This window comes from Lolium rigidum, chromosome 2 (assembly GCF_022539505.1).
Source record: "Lolium rigidum isolate FL_2022 chromosome 2, APGP_CSIRO_Lrig_0.1, whole genome shotgun sequence".
NCBI lineage: Eukaryota > Viridiplantae > Streptophyta > Magnoliopsida > Poales > Poaceae > Lolium > Lolium rigidum.
Window position 1 is genome coordinate 263030347 of NC_061509.1, and position 18526 is coordinate 263048872.

The 18526-nt window shown below is 47.8% G+C and overlaps 1 protein-coding gene across 1 annotated transcript; it reads right to left on the bottom strand.

The window, feature by feature from the left end:
* Positions 1-13782: 13782 nt before the first annotated feature.
* LOC124690857 (RING-H2 finger protein ATL13-like) lies at positions 13783-15300 on the bottom strand. The gene has a single exon (XM_047224185.1). It carries the CDS (start codon positions 15148-15150, stop codon positions 13783-13785), a length of 1368 nt encoding a protein of 455 aa, XP_047080141.1. The 5' UTR covers positions 15151-15300.
* Positions 15301-18526: the final 3226 nt, after the last annotated feature.

Below are 18526 nucleotides of genomic sequence, written 5' to 3' on the forward strand. Positions count from 1 at the left end.
CGATTTTTAAATTTGAACGGTTTTTAAATTGGAACATTTTCATGTTTGAACAATTTTCAAGTTTGAACGATATTTAAATTTGAACGGTTTTTAAATTTGAACATTCTTCATGTTTGAACAATTTTCATGTTTGAACGATTTTTAAATTTGAACGGTTTTCACATTTTGAACGGTGTTTTATATTTGAACATTTTTTAATTTAATTTTTTAAAATATTTCTATTTTTCGAATCTGAAAAATAAAAGTAAAAAAAGGAAACAGAAAAAACGAAAGAAAAACGAAAACAGAAAACAGAAAAAAGAAAACAGGAAAAAAAAGAAACAGAAAATAAGAAACAAAAAAGAAAAGAAAAATCGAAAAAGGAGGCAGCCCGCACCTAACTGGGCCGGCCCGTACCGCGCGCGGGGGTGTGCGGCGCGCGGTACGCGCCGACCTGGTCGGTGTATAGGGTTTGCCCCCGATCACCGCTTAGGGCATATGTAATGGTTGATAAGACTGTCTTATCTTAGTCCTGTCACGTAAGCTAGATATAACAATAAAACATGATCTACAATGGGTTGTTTTTTAGTCTTATCTTTCGTAACGAGACATCCTAAATTTATGGTGAGAGAGATTGTGCTAAGAGATGATCTCTTAGCTAAGAGAAATCAAAGTCTTTTTTCATCTTTCTCTTTCCTCCACCTCAGCGTTTATCCTACGTGGCACTGCTAAGATATCACCATTGTACATGTCCTTAGGGCTTAAGGCGATATAAGTAGGCGTGCCCGGGGCAATTCCTATACACCGACCAGGTCGGTCGTTACCGCGCGCCGCACACCCCCCGCGCGCGGTATGGGCCGGCCTGGTCGGCCCGTTTCGCGTTTTTTCGTTTTCGTTTTCTGTTTCTTTTTCGTTTTTTTCTTTTCTTTTCCTTTTCCTTTTTCTTTTCTTTTCTGTCTCTTTTTTTCTTTTTTTTTCTTTTCTGTTTATTTTTTATTTTTGTTCAAACTTAAAAAGTTCAATCTAAAATTTGTTCAAATTTGAAAAATGTTCAAATCTAAAAATAGTTCAAAAAATGTTCAAATCTAAAAATCGTTCAAATTTGAAATTTGTTCATAGTAAAAAAAAATTCAATTTTCGAAAATTGTTTGAGGTAAAAAATTGTTCATATTAAAAAAATCAGGAAATGTTCAAATTTTAAAATTGTTCAGATTTAAAAACTGTTCAAAATTTAAAACGGTTCAAATTTGAAATTGTTCAGTTAAAAAATGTTCAAATTTAAAACTGTTCATTTTCAGAAAACTGTTCAAATTTTTGTGAAATAATTTTTCTTAAAAAAATATTTTAAAGTTTTATATTTAAAAAATGAAAATATAAACAGAAAAGAAAAATACAGAAAAGAAGGAAGAAAAAAGATAAAAAAAAGCTCACCTGATGCGATGGGCCGCGGCCCACTAACGTGGGGGCTGTGCGGTGTGTTGCACCCACCGACCTGGTCGGTGTAAAGCAGCTCCCGTGCCCGGAGCGACCCGAGAGACCCGATGTGAGAAGTTTAGACGGGCCGATGGTAGTGGGCCTTCATGGGCCTCCCTTTTAATAGAACCACAACTTTCCTTTTTTGTTTGGAAAACTGGCTGGACGTGTTATCTTGGTTGGTTGATGCCTTTACCGCTTCGTACTCGTAGCATAAGAAGCGCAACCCCCCCGCCGTTCTCGGGGCTCAGATCTTCTCCGGCGTATAGGCATCTAGGGCAAAGCTAGATGGAGCAAGACGACCCGCAGGTGGCGCGGCTCGCAAACGACGAGCTCGCCGACGTACTCCGCCGTCTCGCGCCACGCTGGCTCGCCGCATCACGCTGCGTCTGCAAGGCCTGGCAGACGGTCATCGACGACCGCCGTCTCCTGCGCGCCGACCTGCTCCCGCTCTCGCTCAGCGGCATCTTCGTCCACCTCGAAGGGCACAGGTTCGCGGAGCTCTTCTCCCGCTCCACCTCCTCCACAGGCCCTGCCATCAGCGGCAACTTCCTCGACTTCATTCCCTCCACCCTCACACCAAGCTCGACACCATGGGTCGAGGACAGTACCGACGACTACAGTATTAGCGATCACTGCAATGGGCTCCTCCTGCTCCAGAACTATGTGGTGAACCCTGCCACGCGACGTTGGGCTCCTCTGCCCCCGCGCCCGTCCGACGACGCGGATTTCGTCGAGGAGTTCATCGTCTTTGATCCCACGGTATCACTCCACTATGAGGTGTTCATGGTTCCTTTTGTGGTTCGCGTACGTCCGAGAGATGACGACGGATCTGAATGGCCACCGCCAGTATGGTTCATGCATTGTTACTCCTCAAAGACGGGCAGGTGGGAGGAGAGGTCTTTTGTTCGACAAGGGGAAGCAGCAGGGATCATTGCCGATATGCAAGTGAATATGGACCGTGACTATGCCGCCTACTGGCGCGGTGCACTATACGTGCATTGGCAGGATCATTTTCTACTAAGGTATCTCATTATTTTTCCGTCTTCATGTTTATTTTTATACCTTGTTTAATGAAGTAATTGGTTCTACGAATACCATCTTGATTTTGCAGAATATCACTGTCTGATCAGAAATACAAAGTAATCAGAACACCAGCGGATATGTCATGGATCAGGTATCTAGGAAAATCGGAAAAGGGGGTGTATTTGGCATCAGTTCGTGATCGTCTTAGAGTTTGGATCCTTCATGACCAAGATGGTGAGATGAGTTGGATCTTGAAGCACGAGAATGACCTTAAGCCCATGCTCGCACGTCAGGTGTTTGATCGGCAAGCTTGTGGACCATGGGTCTTAGAGGATGCGAACTACAGTTTTTTTAGAGGAAAACTCAGCGCCCGCTCTATTCTTCCAGAAGTAAAACGCGGAAACTATTTCGAGGGGAAATTTGAATGGAACTCTGACGACGATGATGATTATTATGATGATCTCTTGGACAAGGGAGACTACGCGGTTAAACAGTGCCATCTCCGTGGACATGTTGATATACTCGGCTTTCACCCATACAAAGAGATTGTTTTCTTGAGCATCACAGAGGAACATCATACATTGGAGACAGGATTAGCCTATCATTTAGGCAGCTCGAAGCTTCAAGTCTTGGGGGATATATGCCCAACGAGCTATAGCATCTTCAACTACTGCTTAACTAATGATCACTGGTTCTTTGAAACTTTTCCATACACTCCATGCTGGATCGAAGAGTTCCCTGGAAACAGTTAGTTTATTTTCAAATATAAATATTGTTGTTTCGTTTATTTTCCGTCACGATCTTAATTTGGAGGTTTCCAAACAATGCAGCCTCCTTTATCTTTCTATCTCAAAAATGTTTGTTATTCTCAAGAACATAAACCCTGGATGAAACTCGGAGGTACAGACAAAGTTTTCACGGATCATGTGAGCCTATTTGGGTATACGTAGTATATGCTAAAATCTCTTTAGGTTTTGGATGGATCCAAGATTGAGTTTACTTGTGTAGGGCTGCACTTGGCTCGGCCACAGTATTTCCCCCAATATTACTGGCATATGTTTATAGAGAAACTGTAAAGTTCATCAGAAATTGTAAACACTGATCGGATTCTCTTGAGGAGATGGAACGTACTCAGTTAACAGTGGTGGGAATTATGTCTTCAGTTAACAGTGGTGCGTGGGAGTGCTACGAGCAAGTATAATAAGTCCTAGTCAGCTGGCTATAAGGGTTAAAATAATATATTCATGCTTAGTTGGAGGAGAGAGAAGAGGAGTGGGCTCTCATGCAAGAGCCAGCTCTAGCACGTGCTCCTAGGCACTTTGTGAGAGTGAAATGTGGGTCATCCATTGATAAAGTAGTACATGATTATAGCTCACTATTATACATGTTGGCTCTATGTTAGCTACAAATGGCATGGCACATGGCTTATAGCCAGCAGCTGGCTATACTATTAAACTTGCTCTACTAGCGCTGCACTAATCGCGCTGCTAATGCGGCGCCAGGGGTGGCGAAAAGAGCCTTTCCTCGACGATAGTGTTTACTCCCCTAATTACTACGCACTGATTACGTTTACGTGGGTCTCCGTGCGACTTAAACCGCAAACAGATTTTCTCTCGGTTGGGAGCATTGTGTTGGTTGATCTGTCAGGTTCGACAGTCATTTTCAGTTAACAGAGAAAAGTCAAAACTTAACGTTAAAGGGATGGGCCCACTGGACCAACGTCCAGGGCTTGATCTGTACGTGACTTGTTCTCGTATGTAACAAACGCACCCGATCGGGGTGCCAAAACCAACTCGATGGTTTTGGTCCCCTGTTGCGCTGTGCCATATAAAGGGGGGGAGTCTGGCAGAGATTGATACCCAGTTAACGATCTACACATCTGCTTCCCCCACATGCCAAAACTCTACCGATCTAGAGTGGCCAGAAGCAACGGGAAGACTGGAACCTCGTCGCTCTGTTCCAGGGCAGTGCGGGTGGCGGCCCGAGGGGATCGGGGAGGATCCCCGGATCGTCATCGACCACAAGTTCGTCATCAACACCGCCACACCAAGCCTGCCTCACGCAGGCGTCGATGGGATCGTCAATGACCCGTAATGCATCTCTAAACCTCTCTGATTATGATCATTAGGTGTTCTAGTGGCTATTGTTCACGATCTGGTGTTACTCTTGAAGTATTAGGCCTAACAATGGTATCAGACGCCTAGTACTGCTAGCACTAGAACCCTAGTAGTGATCTGAGATCACAATTTTGTATAAAGATCATGTTTTTTAGGCTGTTTATGTTGATGTTTAGCCCCTGTTATGCATGCTAGGCTCTCAGATTTGGTATGCAAGCAATCTGATGATCCTATTTTAGTTTCGAAATCATGATTAAGCCTCAGATTAGCCCGAATTATTGTTTTATGTTGCATGATTAGATGATGTATACACCCTAACCCTAATTCCCCAATTACGGATGAACCCTAAATATGCAATTTGGCACGTTTTTGAGGATGAGAACCTCACCTGACGCCGCCGGGTCGTTGCCTCTCCCTTCGGGGCCCGCCGGAGCAGCGATAGCTCCGGCGAGGGCAAGGATCCCGCGCCGCCGTCACCCTCCCGACGGAGGAGCGAGCGGATGGACGCGCCGCAAGGCGCGGAATGGACGCGCGGTCGCTGGCCGCCGAGCCACCTGCCGCCGTCGTTGACGAATGGCCGCCGAACGCCGGCGCACCCCACCAGTACGAGGACACCGGCACCAGTAGCCACGCTCGGCGGAGGAGCACGCGGGACTCGGTCCTCGCATGCTGCTCCGTCGAGCGCAGCCACCGTGCCGCCATGGTCACCCCGCGCGCCGCCGGCCGTGGTCGCCCGCGCGCCGCGTGCTGCCGGCCGTGTTCGCCCGCGCGCCGCCTGCTGCCGGCCGTGGTCGCCCGCGCCTCGCGCGCCTCCCGCCGCCGGAGCACAGCCACCGTGCCGCCGTGGTCTCCGTCGCGGGATTTTCGGGTGGGGAATGATTTTAGGGTTAGGGTTTCCATGAGCCACCGGTTTTTGTTCCGGCCCTGGATGATCTCGGCCGTCCGATCCCCTGGACGGTCCAGATCAAGGCGGAGCAGCAGCCGGGCTGGGGGTCCTTTTGGGCTGCATTCGAGAGTGGGCTTCGGCCCAGGTTGTTGACGGTCCAGTGTTTTACGGGCCGACGACTTTCTGTTTTCTTTTATGTTTTTCGAGTGCACTTTTATGTTAATACCTCATGTTTTATGCACTCGTAATAAACGAGAAAATAATTGCCTAAAATAATGTGATCGGAAAACATGCTACTTATTCGAACGAGAAATGAACCAACGAGATTTTTTGTTTAGAGTATTTAGTATGTTTTAATGTTGAATAATCAAATTAAACATTAAATATGTTGTTCCTTAAATGCTTAATGTTGATGTTTAATTTTGAGAATGTCATGACTGCAAAAATAATTCTGACCAACGTTGTGTTATTTACGCAAGTCAAACCCCTAATGTTGTTCTAATTCATGTCATTTCTGCCCAACGGTGTTTGACATAGAATAAGAATTTTATGGCATGTTTATTTTATATTCATGCAATTTTACTTATGTATGTCCATGTCAATTTTCAGCTTCCGCTGCGATGCGTTATGATGCTTGTCGAGCGGTTGACCGGCAGCAACTTTCCTCGTTGGAAGAACTCTATTGAGCTATGTTTGGCTTTCAACGAGTTTGATTATGCCTTAAGGGAGGATAAGCCCGTGGCACCGATTGCTTGGTGCTACGGGGTATGATGAACTAAAGAAAACTTATGACTCCAAGATGGAGAAGTGGGACAAATCCAATCACGTTGCAATGCTCGTGATGAATTCTTCCATTTCACCTGAGATTATTAGGGCTCTCCCCAAGAAAGATACTTGCTAAGGAATTTATGGAAGCCTTGGAGGAGCAATTCAAAGGCTCGAAAAGGTTTATGCTCATGAGCTTTTTCACAAGCTACTTGGCAAGTATAAAAATGATGGTGATGTTAGGGGACACATACTGAGAATGATAAATGCTTCAAATAAACTGAAGCACCTAAAGTGTGAGCTCAGTGACAACCTCCTTATCATCATGATCTTGGAGTCCCTCCCTGAAGAGTTCGATCAGTTCAAGATCAACTACAATTCCATGAAGGAGAAGTGGACACTTGCTGAGATATCCCCTCGAATTGTCCAGGAAGAAGAAAGAATGATGAGGCAGAACAAGGATCAGGCTTTTCATGTTGCATCCTCAAAGAGAAAGCATGACGGGTCAGGCCCTTCAAAGTCGCCAAAGAAAACCTTCAAGAAGGAAATGCCAAAGTTTAAAGGAAAGGAAAAGGAAAAGGATAATGGACAGTCTTCGAGCCCACCGATAATGTGTGTTTCTTTAGTAAGAAGGAAGGCCATTACGTAAAGGACCGTCATGAATACCTCAAGTGGATGATGAAGAAAGGTACAGATGAAATCACTTTTGTTGATGAAATGTTATATACTGATTTCTCTTGTACATCATGGTGGATTGATTCAGGTGCAACTGCTCACGTTGCTAATTCTATGCAGGGATTAAATATGATCCAAACCGTAACAAGCGGGGCAAGACGACTTAGAGTTGCAAATGGAGTTGAAGTTGATGTTGAAGCTGTTGGGTCACTCACCTTGGAGCTCCACACCGGCTTTCACCTTCATTTAAATAATGTTCTTTATGTACCTACTTTAAGTAGGAATTTGATTTCAGTTTCTTGTCTCGATGATAACATGTTTGAGTGCAAGTTTGGTAACAAACAATTTGTTTTAAATTATTGTAATAAAGATGTTGGCCTCGGTGTCAGACGAGGCAAACTATATATGTTATCTATGAATGATTATGTTTTGCATGTGAGTAATGTTTCAAATGTTGAGAAGAAATGGAAGGGTACTAGCACTTCTTCGAAATTGTGGCACTCGTCGTTTAGGCCACATTTCGAGGGGGAGAATGGAAAGACTTATTAAAAATGATGTACTCCTCCCATTAGACTTCTCCGATGCGGACAAATGTGTTGATTGCATCAAAGGTAAATATGCAAAAACAATTAAGAAAGGAGCGGCAAGAGCCACGAGTGTCCTCGAACTCATACATACTGACATATGCGGACCTCTTAATGTTAAGTCTATAGATGGTTTTGATTCGTTCATCACCTTCACAGACGACTTTTCCCGTTATGGGTACATTTACCCTATACGTGATCGATCGGAAGCTTTGGACAAATTTAAAGTGTTCAAAGCCGAAGTTGAGAACCAACCGAATGCAAAAATTAAAGTTGTACGATCTGATCGCGGGGAGAGTATTACGGTAGGCACGCTCCTTATGGGCAAATTCCAGGACCTTTTGCTAAGTTCCTAGCTGAGAATGGAATTGTTGCCCATTATTCAATGCCTGGTGAACCTCAACAAAATGGTGTGGCTGAGCGCCTCAATCGCACGCTTTTGGATATGGTGCGTAGCATGCTTAGTCATGCAAGTTTGCCGGTAAGCCTATGGATGGAGGCATTGAAGACGGCTGCACATATTTTAAATCTTGCTCCCACTAAGTCAGCACCGAACACACCTCACGAGATGTGGACGGGAAAGAAACCGAGCTTGAACTATTTACGTGTGTGGGGCTGTCCTGCTGAAGCTAGAATTTTCAATCCACAACTTAAGAAGTTAGACCCAAAAACGGTTAGTTGTTTCTTCGTCGGATACCCGCACAGGGGAAAGGGATATCGTTTCTATTGCCCAGGTCATACCACTAAGTACGTGGAGACCCGGCAAGCGGTATTTTTTGAGGATAATGAAGTTAATGAAATAAGGAAGATCGATCTTGAGGAAAATCGGGTGTGTGCTCCATCCCCGATTATCCAAAAGGTCGTTCTACCAATGCGAGAGGAGAATCACTTCTAATGTTGAGACCGAACCTCACGGTTCCGGTCCTCAACCTGATGGTGATCCCGAAACTAATGATAACGCAAATCCGGAAGGTGAAGAAAATCACCGGTCGGATAATGAAGAAGATCCTCATAATAATAATGCCCCTCCACCACCATCGCACTGTGAGAAGATCACATCGAGAAAGAAGAAAAGCCATCTCAGATGATTATATCACCTACATGAGTGAGGATGTAGATGATATAGGAAAGGTGAAGGATCCAACCTCATACAAGGAGGCCATTAAGAGTTTGAATTCGTCTAAGTGGCAAATCGCCATGGAAGACGAGTTGAAATCTATGAGCTCAAATGATGTTTGGGACCTAGTAGAAGTTCCTAATGACGCCAAAAGAGTAGGCTCCAAATGGATCTACAAAACTAAGTACGACCCCAAAGGGAACATCGAAAGGTTCAAAGCTAGACTTGTGGCAAAAGGTTTCACACGGAGAGAAGGAATCGATTATAATGAGACTTTCTCTCCTGTGTCATCTAAAGATTCTTTTAGGATCGTCATGGCTCTGGTAGCACATTTCGACCTAGAATTGCATCAAATGGACGTTAAGACGGCATTTCTAAATGGTGACCTTGATGAAGACGTATACATGACTCAGCCGGAAGGTTTTGTTGTGGAAGGAAAGGAACATTTAGCATGTCGTCTGAAGAAATCCATCTATGGCTTGAAGCAAGCTTCAAGACAGTGGTACCTCAAGTTCGATAAGATTATTAGAACTTTTGGTTTTACTCGAAAATGTTAAGGACAACTCGCATTTATGTTAAGTTTAAGGGCGGTAGGTTCACAATATTAGTCCTGTATGTGGATGACATATTATTGGCCTCGCAGTGATAAGGATATGCTCGCACGAGACCAAGAATTTTACTGTCTTCCAATTTTGATATGAAAGATCTCGGTGAAGCTTCATATGTCCTCGGCATTGAGATTCATCGAGATAGGTCTAAAGGTGTGTTGGGACTATCACAAAAGGCATACTTTGAGCGAGTACTAAAGAAATTCAATATGCATAAGTGCTCCGGCTCACCTGCCCCGATAGTCAAGGGCGATAAGTTTGGGACATTTCAATGTCCGAGGAACCAAATTGAAACCGATCGGATGAAGTCGGTTCCTTATGCTTCGGTTGTCGGAAGCATCATGTATGCACAAGTTTGTACACGCCACGACTTGGCTTTTATAACCGGGATGCTTGGCAGATTCCAATCAAATCCAGGACTAGACCACTTGGAAGGCCGCAAAGAAAGTCTTGCGTTATATGCAAGAGACAAAAGGGTACATGCTTACGTACGGAAGGTCCGATAACCTACAAGTTGTTGGTTATTCAGATTCCGATCATGCCGGTTGTGTGGATAGTAAGAAATCCACGTCGGAGTTATGTATTCACACTTGCCGGAGGAGCTATATCGTGGAAAAGCTCCAAACAAACTATAGTTGCTTCATCTACGATGCAAGCAGAGTTTATAGCATGTTATGAGGCCACCTGGGCAGGCTGTATGGCTAAAGAATTTCATTCCCGGACTTAAAGTGGTCGACGGCATTTCAAAACCACTTCTATTGTACTGCGATAATGAACCCGCAGTTTTCTATGCTAATAACAACAAGTCAAGTGATGCTGCCAAACACATTGACATTAAGTATCATGTTGTGATGCATAGGATCCAGGATCAAACAACTAATGTTAAGCATATAAGTACGACTCGTATGCTTGCGGATCCGCTAACGAAAGGCTTACCACCCAGAATTTTTCGTGAGCATGTTGCCGGCATGGGTTTACTGGAAGCTTTATGATTCTGGAATAAAGGGACCATAATAAGAACCACTCCCAATAAGTATTATGTTATCCATTTCAAGATAGGCTGGTATGCCATAAGTGTTGAGGTTCAATAGCATTTCATTGGTTGTTGTAACACCTCACTTTGGTTTATTATTCCTATGGAGAATGGGCAAATGATGTTAAACCTAACGATCAAGGGGGAGAATGTTGGTTGATCTGTCAGGTTCGACAGTCATTTTCGATTAACGAGAGAAAAGTCAAAACTTAACGTTAAAGGGATGGGCCCACTGGACCAACGTCCGGGGCTTAATCACGTACGTGACTTGTTCTCGTATGTAACAAACGCACCTCGATCGGGGTGCCAAAACCAACTCGATGGTTTTGGTCCCCTGTTGCGCTGTGCCATATAAAGGGGGGGAGTCTGGCAGAGATTGATACCCAGTTAACGATCTACACATCTGCTTCCCCCACATGCCAAAACTCTACCGATCTAGAGTGGCCAGAAGCAACGGGAAGACTGGAACCTCGTCGCTCTGTTCCAGGGCAGTGCAGGTGGCGGCCCGAGGGGATCAGGAGGATCCCCAGATCGTCATCGACCACAAGTTCGTCATCAACACCGCCACACCAAGCCTGCCTCACGCAGGCGTCGATGGGATCGTCAATGACCCGTAATGCATCTCTAAACCTCTCTGATTATGATCATTAGGTGTTCTAGTGGCTATTGTTCACGATCTGGTGTTACTCTTGAAGTATTAGGCCTAACACATTGATGGTAGCTTAACTGCACCGGCAAAATGGGAAAACCCAGCACTGGCCTGCTCCAGGTGACCTGAAAATAACATAAAACTGACAGACCAGATGCGGTTTGACCTTGGAGTAATGGCTCCATTGCATTGAAATTTCTGCATCAAACGAGAAGGAGCACTGCAATTTCTTCTGGGCTTGCCAGCTACGTAGACAAGAAGAGTTCATTTGAAACATCAGATCGAACAAATTTCAAATATTTTGTTGTCACTCGGAACCCTTGTAAATGAAATGCAAGCAAGAACTGTGGTTCAGTTCAGTGCCACAGGTCAGCAAGCCTCTGCAACTTTTTGTGAGATGACAGAAGAGAAATCTCTGCCTACAGGTAAGGATTCAGGCATTCGGCTAGCTTGCCGAACTCGGCACCATGCGTGCGTCCTTGGTTTCAGAGAAGCGAAAGCGATCCTGCCAAACATCCCGGAGGCGCGAATGATACAAGAGAGCGCCAGTGATCGTGGTGGACAGGCGCAGGCCCAAGCAGCACTCTCGCTCTCACATGTGCGATCACGCGCCGACGGATCAAACAAATCCCGCTTTTCATGTGTGCAGCACTCTCTCTTGTCCCGCCTCCGCGTCGGACCATCGCCATTGTGGATCCATCATTCACGTGAACATCGCTCATCGCTGGCTGTTTTCGGTTCTTGATTTCTTGTACAGTTCAAATGTTGAGTGGCAGCTGATCGAGCTACTCGGATTTCTGCAACAATTTGCTTCCGAGCTCCTATCGCCGTTGCAAATTTGCAACCATGAGAGAATCTCCACCGACGCGTCCTAAATAATCGCCAGCAAGGTTGTCGGCACTGCTGTATGGGAGGCGACGCAGTGCACGCTCTATTTGAGAACGCTGTTTCCACACCGGCACCTCCCATACGGTAGCCCCAAAACTTTTTTTCTTCATTTTACAATATTTTGAAACAACATACCAATCACATTTTATTCATCCTATATTCAGTAATTCATACAATCACACAAATAATACTTAAATTATTCATGCAATCAAATAAATAGTACTTAAATTATTCATACAATAAAATAAATAGTACTTAAATTATTCATACAACCAAACAAATAGAAATAAAATCATGCATTGTTGACGGCTCCTCTCCTCGTCCACAAATGCGCAGCTAGATCCGCTTTAAGTTGTGCATGGACATCTGCATCTCAAATTTCATTGCGCATACGAAGAAAAAGGGCAAATTCTTGAGGTACATGCTCTACCTGAGTAAGTGGCCCTTGATAATTAAATGGTTGATCATCCTGCATAGGTTCACCGCGCTCGCTCTCAATGATCATATTGTGCATGATCACACATGCGTTCATCACCTCCCACATCTGAGACTCGGACCAAGTGAGAGCAGGGTACCTGACAACGGCGAAACGCTGCTGAAGCATCCCAAAAGCACGATCAACATCCTTGCTTCCTAGCATGTTGTAAAATAAGCTTCCATCTTGTTTGCTGGAGAGGGACTTGTCTTCACAAATATAGCATACGTCAGGTAGATACCATCAGCATGTCGACTCTGCCATCCGTAGGTAGTCATTGGTTGTATCTAGAGGAGCTCCGTATGCAAGACAGCGCATTGCAGCATTGCAGTTCTGAATTGTGGTGAAGCCCAACAAACCTGTGCAATCTTGCTTGGCGATGAAGTAGTTGCCGTACTCCTCGACGCCGTAGACAATCCTCAAGAACAACTCCTTGTTCATCCTAAACCGGCGTCGAAATTCCTTGGGCGAATGAGTCGCGTTGGCGTTGAAGTAGTTGGCGTCAAGCAGCATTGCGCCGGCTTGACGATGTCGGTTGATGTTCCTCTTCTTGGCTGGCTTTGAGCCGCCGCGCCGAGGCACGACGAATAAAGGTTCGCGAACGCGCAGCATGCTCGTCAGAATCAGCTGATGTTGTTGCCGCCGGACAACCTCAGCGTTCTGCTCCTCCGTGAACAGCTGCACCATCATCTCGTCATCGCTGTCCATCGCGGCAATCTGACGAACACCTTGCCGGCAGGGTGGTTGTGCCGCAGTGGCGGCGAGCTCTGTTCTGGGCGAAACAACAGCCGCCGGTCAAGGGGGTGGCGGCCGTGTCGATGGACGGCGGTTACTTGACAGGCGACGATGTGTATTTCAAGCAGGGGGCGCGGCGGCAACGGCGATTGTGGCGATCTAGAAAGGTGGGAGTCGGCTTGGGCGTGGAATGGAGGTGGGGAAATCGGTGCGTCTGGCTACCAGGCAGAGCCCACTATCGTTTTCGAACGTGCCGCGAGGCGTCGGCGCGCCCGATTCACGCCCTACGCGAAGGGGCCGGCACGGGAATGCCGGCGATTCTATTGGACTCAAAAACTAGCCAGCACCGTTTGGGCGCGCCGGTGGAGATGCTCTAATAATATTGTAGAAGAGAAAAAAGGAAGAGGATGATGAAATTAAGCGAATGGAAAAAAGATTGTGCGTTCGTATCATTGGTGTTTGATCGAATCGATTTTGCTGATCAGATGCGCAGCTTCCGACTCGGTTGCTCTGCTGCCGTCCACCGACGACCCAGAGCAGGGATCTGTCGGTCACCAAAGATCAGTGACAGTTTTCTGGGAAGATTCTTGTACAGTTCAAAATTTCAGTGCAAATGAGTGGCAGTTGATCGACCTAATCAGAATTCTGAAACAGCTTGCTTCCGAGCTCCTATGGGTTTTACAGATTTCTCGCCGCTGCAAATTTGCAACCACTAACGACCTAGTAAAAGAAAAACAGAAAAGAAGAAAGAATTTGTGTGGTTTTTTCGTTCTCATTGGGGTTTGCTCGAGTCGATTTGCTGATCTTGATCATCAGGTGCGCAGCTTCCGACTCTGTTGCTCTGCTGCCGGCCGCCGACGACCCAGAGCAGGGTGCGCCGCGCGAAGGACGGCCGCTCCTCGGCGAGCGACGACACGACGCTGTTGCCGCCGCAGCTCCCGGCCTCCACGTCGTCGGCCCAGTCCGCCTCGCTCCCGCTCTTCCGCTCGACTCCTCCTCCGTCCTCGTCCTTGCTGCTCCTCACCGGCCACCGGAACGACACCGTGCGCCGCTCGGACGACGCCGAAGCGTTCGGGTCGCTCTTCTTGGAGGACGGCGGCACCATCCAGGTCTTGGACACGGAGAAGCTGTCCTTGGCGAGCTTCGCCGCGGCCATTCCGTCGTGAGGATGCCGATTCTGCTTCTCCGCCGGCGTCGTCGTTGTGGAGAACGATGGCAACCGGAGCGAGCCCTCGCCGAGGCGCTTGGACGCGCCGAACGCGCACTCCGACATGGCGCCGCCGCCGCGGCGCGCCCTGGAGAACGCGGGCGGCTTCTTCTTGGGCGGCGGCTTGATGGCCACGCGGAGCGCGGCCTGCTCCTCCACGACGTACTCGTAGGACCCCATGGAGTGGCACCTTCTCTGCCCGAGCTCCGCATTGGCATTGGCATCGGTGCTGGTGCCTGCTCCGTCCCCGGCAACCGCGGCGGCTGCAGCTGCGTTCGCGTTGCCTTCCACGCACATGAACTTGCCCAGCTTCACCTCGACCACCTCCTCTGCTCCCGGGACGCGAACGGCCATGCCGCTCGGCTCGCCATCCGCCGCGGCGTGCGTCGCGGACTCGGCCAAGTCGCGTGAGCTTTCGGACTCGAGCACCATGACGACGGGACTGCACGTGGGCGAGAGCTCGCCGGGGGCGAGGAGGCTCCTGCGGCAGAGCGGGCAGGTGGAGTGGGACAGCAGCCACGTGTCGATGCACTCGAGGTGGAACGCGTGGCTGCACTTGGGCAGCAGCCGGAGCTGGTCGTCGGCCTCGAACTCGCACAGGCACACGGCGCAGTCGAACGGGTCCTTGCCGCCGCCCAGGACGCTGTGGTAGAGGAACACCGGGAGCGCGTCGATGAAGGCCTGGTCCACGCCGGCGTCGTGCAGGTGGAAGAGCTGCTGCAGCTGGCCCTGGAACGCCGTCACGCTCTCCGCGTCCTCCCGCGCCGCCCGCCGGCGCCGCCGCAGCCGCAGCAGGTGGCGCGCCAGCAGGTGCAGCAGCCCGCACACGAAGAAGACGATCGCCAGCACCGCCACGATGAACAGGATGCTCGGGCTTATCTTGTTCTGCAGCACCGACCCCGGCGACGCATCCGCCGACGACGAGCTGCTCATCCTCCTAACACCACCGCCACCGCCCCAACTCAGCACCACCGACCGGAATAGTACGGATCGAAGTCCAGGCTTGGCTATACGAACCAGAGGAAAAAGATGGAATCTTGCTGGCTACGAGTAGGTGAAGGATCTTGGCATGGCGACTCTGGATTATTGGTGATGGCGATGCAGCAAGAAAGGGAGGGAGTACTTGCCGTTGCAGGTCTAGGGGGGAGGGAAGCTTTGTGTGAGAAGTCACAGGGAGAATAAATTGCAGAGATCGACCGGGATTAGGCTATCCCTACGTAATTAATCAATGAATTAAAGCCGCATTAGGTGAGGCTTAGGACACACAATTAAGCATGCAAGTGTGGGTCACTGTTGTGCAGTGAGGTCATCGGGACGGCATAAACAATTGGCGACATCGCTGTTGCAAAGGGGTTGTTGTTCATCCGTTGCCCTTTTTTGCTGGTTTTGTTGGCGTCTCATGTCTTCCTTTTTCTATTTCTTGATCGAGTCGTTACTGTGTCACTTCAGTATAGAGTTGCTTCTAATTGGATGCAGTATTTGACTATTGCGGTATTGGCTACAAAATGATGCGTGTGATGCGTCCTCTGCCTCTACTCTTGTTCAATCCTCGTGTACCTTTTTATGCAGGATACGCCATTAGTTGGCTTGTCTAGGCAGAGGCCGCTGACCTGGGTTAGGGTACTTCTGTTTGCACTTTTGTTGCATTGACTTGCAACGAATGCCTCTTTTCCTTCTACTATGGCCACCTGTAATTCTACTTTTTGTGTACTGAAAGTGAGAAGCCTAGCTTTGCACTACTACTACCTCCGTTTCCTTTTTGTGTACGGTTTTGTTGATAACAACATTTGTTCTTTTTTTTTTGCGAATTGATTACAACATTTGTTATTCACACGATTAAATTTACTGCAAAACTACAATGCTCTACGCAGGAAATACAAGTCCATAATCAACTAACGGGTGTCTATATTGGCTCTAAAGTCAACGAGAACATCCCAATTCATTTTTTATTTCACATATTGCTTCCGCTTTTCCAACTCCATTCCTCGGTCTTTACAAGAAAGTCAAAATCAAGGATTGTAGTGTTTTCTCTGCGAATAAAAAACAATATTCGGTTCCTTGACTTTCCTGAAAGGGTCCTTTAGGCTGGCTTTAATATCAAATAGCAGTTTCATACATATGATACTTACGAATTGGCTAAAAGAAAAGATGTCTACATCTTAGGTTAAAATTGTGCTCCATATTACTCTACATTTTAGCTTTACAATCAACAATAACACAATAAAATAAAGCAACCACTTGGATTGGATGCTATTAATTTTAGTGTACCTTGGATTGGTTGTCTATATGTCAAAGTAGTATAACTGACTGTGATTTGTGATGGTATTTTCTTTGTCACGATGAAGGCATTTGTCGAATGAAAGCACACAAACGAGTGAAGTCTAAAAAAACCTTGAACTTGTAGAGGGCGTTGGAATTAAACCTCAAACTTAGAATACCGGAAATTAGCACCCTCAACTTAGAAATCCCGGTTGCTTCTCGCGGGACTCTCGTTTTAGGCAGGATTTTGCTGGGATAACCGTTGGGATTGTTGACTTTTTGATGCGGGGTGGCCTTCGGACACCTCCTCACCAAGACCAACAAGTCCCCCAAGCGGACCAATGACAAGGGCTCGAGCTAAAGCTCTACATGACAAGGTGAACTCGCTCCTCACTACCCTCGACCTCGATACCCCATTGGATGGAATGCTACCTCATGCCGAAACACTTTGTGTCATTAGGTACGTGGAGCATCAAGATCACGGAGAGGACGGTACGTCATGGTCAAGGGAAGGAGAGGAGCCGCTGATCGAGAAGATGTACACGGAGCTGGACTGGACGTCGCCCGAAGAGCGCAAGGAAGAGAAGAGGGACGGCCGGTCCAGAACCCGGTCAAACCGGCTTCCTGACCGGGCCACCCGGTCCCCAGCCCGGTCTGACCGGCCTCCTGACCGGGCCGCCCGGTCCAAACCGGATTTGGCGCTCGTGCCATCCGGGCAACATACCGGGGCTTCGGGACCTCGTCCGGTCGGCGCCCGGTCACAGGCCCGGTCAGGACCGGCCCGCCCGGTCACAGGCCCGGTCTGACCGGCTCCCTGACCGGCCTGCACGACTTAAGCTATATTTTCGGCCCAAACTTACCTTTTCGCCCATGTCGCCTTGTAAGACTATATAAGCACCCCAAACACCCCTTTGGCTCTTTAGACTTGTTTAGAACTCAAACCTAACTTTGAGCTTAGTCTCCCTTGGGTATCATCCCTCTGTAATCAAGGCAACCCTTGTTGTTGTTTGGTGAATTGCTATGTGAGATTCTAGTGCAAGGCACTCTCTCTCCCTTACCAATTCCCTTGCTCCAACACCGATCTCTCCTCCGGGATTCTACTTCGAGTCTCTCCCGGGTGATTCTATTGGCGTGGTCCATCGAGCCACGAGGGTAAGTGTCGGTTGTATCGGGTCGGTGTGCGTGCGTGAGTCTTGTGTTCCTCGTGTTCTTCGTGTTCTTCCGCCTCTCCCTCTCTTTCCCCCTTTGAATCTTGGGTCATTCGCGAGATCGGGCCAAACCCTAGATCTCAGATCTCATCATATGGTATCAGCAGCCTTTGGTTTCCGCGGATTTGACCCTCCACCCACCCAATTTGGTTTCTAGAAAATTTTCCAAAAAATAGCCCTAAATTGCCTTTGGACGGATCTGTGATTTGGTTGAGTTTTGAGTGGTTTTGCTCCGTGGATCTGGTGTTGTTGTGCTTGATCTACTATTTCCCCAACTTGTAGCCTCCAATTCCATCGTTTCCTCTCGATTTGGTCGATTTGGCTTGGTTTTCGTGAAGAACAGGAGAGAGAAAACTCACTCCCGCGAAATCCGGTTGAGCAGCCGGTCGACCGGGCTACAGACCGGCCGGGCCGGTCCAGGATCCAGTCAACCGGCCACGCAACCGGCCGGGCCGGTCCAGAACCCGGTCCAACCGGGCCTCCGACCGGGCGACGCAACGCCATCCTCCGACCTCGACATCCGGCGATCTCCACCACCACCACCACCACCACCACCACCATCGCAGGTATAACTTGCAGTAACCCTTGTAGCCCTCTTCTTTTTGCGATCTATCCCACGAGCGAAGCTTCCGAGTGTTGCGAAACATCGCACGAGGTCCCGACCGTGAGGGTGTGCGTTGTGTGAGTAAAGCTCATAAGTAGAGCTCGTGAGTGGCCAGCAAAAGAGTAAGAGCATAGTGTGCTAGTGAAAAAAAAAAGAGAAAAGCAAAGTGCAAAGTGCCACCGATACAAAAAGAGTGAAAATCTTTTAAGCAAGCAAGAGAGATAGAGAAGAGAGACCT

Coding starts and splice junctions, on each gene's coding strand:
- LOC124690857 (XM_047224185.1), bottom strand. CDS start 15,150: ATGAGCAGCTCGTCGTCGGCGGATGCGTCGCCGGGGTCGGTGCTGCAG.